The sequence below is a fragment of the Anneissia japonica genome, unplaced genomic scaffold, assembly GCF_011630105.1.
Source record: "Anneissia japonica isolate Jap-2015-1 unplaced genomic scaffold, ASM1163010v1 scaffold288142_len361356_cov169, whole genome shotgun sequence".
NCBI lineage: Eukaryota > Metazoa > Echinodermata > Crinoidea > Comatulida > Comatulidae > Anneissia > Anneissia japonica.
Genome location: NW_022753229.1, coordinates 107,944 through 111,021, shown reverse-complemented (window position 1 = coordinate 111,021; position 3,078 = coordinate 107,944). Strand labels below are relative to the sequence as shown.

The 3,078-nt window shown below is 32.5% G+C and overlaps 1 protein-coding gene across 1 annotated transcript in view; it reads right to left on the bottom strand.

Annotated features, from left to right (window-relative positions):
* The window catches only part of LOC117122773 (lactadherin-like), a 42,107-nt gene that overhangs the window by 4,331 nt on the left and 34,698 nt on the right, over positions 1-3,078 (bottom strand). The window contains exon 4 of the mRNA XM_033268514.1: positions 398-539. Coding sequence (XP_033124405.1) covers positions 398-539 — 142 coding nt within the window. The remainder of the gene's footprint in view (positions 1-397; positions 540-3,078) is intronic.

Genomic DNA, 3,078 nt, shown 5'->3' with positions numbered 1-3,078 from the left:
TGGGATTTAAGGACACAGTTCAACGCAATTTTTTACCAATTTTGTTGGCACTTTTAAACACTTTTCAACAGACGTTGGTTACCGTTCAATACGCCTGAATGACTTCATAGGCTTTCTGGAAGTCATTTTAAAATCTAATATTTTACCATAAAAATGTATTAAAAACATAAAAGCTAGCATTATATTAGTTATCGAACACACGTCTAATCATCAATTAGAATTTACAAAGAAAAAGTAAGACACAACATCTTAATAATTACGTTAGATATTGGGATCAATGATTTGTCAGTGAAGAAAATGGCGTCCGGTTGAACGCCTTTTGCAACGATAGCAATGGAGTAGTATCACGTGGACGTAACACTGTAATACTCTATATAGTAATGACACGATTGCTTACCGATTCTACAGCCTAGAACCTCCACACGCATAGAAGTGTGAGTATGCCACGCTTTAACAGTCACCTTGACGGCAACTGCTTGTATTACTGGGTTAAAATAATGCACCCGTTTGCTATTACGGTCTAAGTTTCCTTCGAAAATCTTAAAATAAAATATAAAAAGGGTCAATAACATGCATATGAAGTAAATGGTTCATTGTTTTGTATCTTGATAACGAAATATGAAATTATATATTATAATATTATAAGTATATAATTTATGTGCATGTACTTAAAAAGCACATTCCATTACATTTGTTTAACTCTACTATATAGTATTGTCTATAATGTTTCCTCTCTGTCTCTTATACACATCTAGATGTGTATAAGAGACAGGGCCTACATATAATAGGCCCTGTATAATTAACAGAAGAAATGTAAACTTGTTTACTTTTTAGCTGACTACACTCATATTAATACCAGTTTCAAGTATATGGATTATTCGTAATATTCTATTTAAAAATTCGGTCCTTAATGTTGTAATGTTTATATTTAACAAATTATTGATGTCATTATTGTTATTATTATCACATTGTACTGTAAAATTTAAGGTGAAAGGAAAAGTATTGTAGATAAAATATTGCTTGAAATAAATGTGGGTGTGAATCCTATGAAAGAGAAAAAAAAACCTTCCCGAACCCCCATGTCTACGTATTATTCCAACAATAAGATTCTAGATAGAAGATGAGTTTCCATGAAAGTATAACATTGAATGTTATGTTCTTTTCTCCCCCAATTTATATTTAACTTTGGAAATGTAGGGCTTCCTCTTGATTTTTTATCCAATATCCTGGTAAAAGCAATAAACAAGATGGACATTACCTGCTGTGGATTGCCAATACCAAGTGGCTCTTTTATCTATACTAAACATATTTACATAAAACATACATAAAATATATATAAAATATTCTAACAGTTCACTAATAAAATATTGAAATTAAAATATAATGCCAGTTAAAACAATTTAGAGTGAACGAAGTCTATGCCTGTGTCAAAGGTAAGCATATTTCATCTATTGACAAGGCATGATTAGCAGTAAGATGTTTATCACTCTGTTGTGAGACAGGAACAATAATGGAATCATGAAAAATTGGTCTATAAAACTAGCAGACACCCACATTTTTCTGACCCCATGCGGATCATTTTGACTTGGCGAACATCTAATTATTATTGTGGGCCCCAGGTTGGAAACCACTGAACTACACCATTTATGTGATGTGATGCAGACTGACGACATTTTAATGATTAGCCTATGATAGGTTTTCAGTACACATATTATTATCTTATTAATTCATGGTTTAAATTAAATACCCACGCGATTATAATTGAAACGGGTCTGTGGTTCGTCAACGGTAGGCCTATTTCTTGCATGCATTGTAGAAGCCGTTTAATGATGACAGTGTCTTTCAGCAGGGCTGCTTATCATAAAAGCTAGCTCCGGCTATAATTCATTTGAAAATTGAAAATAGTTTATATGCTTAATCATGAAGGTTAACCATAATGATGACATTCATGATAATTTAAAATAGGACAGTTTAAAAATTAAATTTACTTTACATACTGGTATGCCAATATTATTGGTATAGTAAAAAATGTTAAATTATTGGAAGCATGTTTCTCATGATTAAGAAACCAAACTTTCTTTTTACTGTATTTTTAACTGTTTAAAAATATGACCGAAGTAATTTAATTAAGAAATGGATTATAAACACTATTTTTTAAGGCTGCATAATATGCCAACACAATTTTTTGTCATCAGAAATAACAATATACATTTGGATTGTTAAAACCAACCTTTAAATCCGAAACACATTTAATTACATTGAATACAACGGTGTGGGAACCATAAGTTGCCTCTATATAAGAGAGCCAATATTTACCAAAAAAATCAAATAAACTATGTACACTTTGTAATACACAAGATATAGATGATGAAATACACTATGTATTAAAATGTTTTAAGAAACAAACACATTAAAAATATTTTTATACCTGCCCGCATAATTAAACGATGATTACTGATTAAACACAGACTTGATTTGTAATAAAATTTCAATACAAATATTTGTATTATTAGTTTTAATTCTTTCATGACATTGATTCTGCTAACGAGAATGATGATGATGATGATGATGACAACTAACTACAGCACAAATGTTTAAGTTTATATTTCAGTCGCACCTGAGCGCCAACAATGACAACTAGAGCAACAATGTGTTTACTTTGACACGATTTCCGTCCGAAGGACGGGTACACAACTAGTATTCAGTATTCAGTATTCTGGCATTAGAGCCAGGTACGGGAAAATGCTGCTGATATATTTAGTTGGCGTGAGGCATGCGCAGTTACGTAATGAAACAGCGAAATAGACTACAGTAATTCTTTTACGGCCTGATGCGATATTTGTTAAATCTGAGCACTGCGGAGGGGATTCATTTATGTGACGTAAGCGACTCGCAAAACATGGCGAAACAGATACTGATTTTCGGTGGTTTTTGTCTGTTTTTTTGAGTTGTTATCCGACATCCAGCCTTGAAATTTAGCGGAACGTGATCGTGACGTATAGAAACCCGAATGACTCAGATAATGAGCACATTCCTGCCAGTGGTTTCAGAGGAGACAAGTGAAGTTACGCGGAAGCG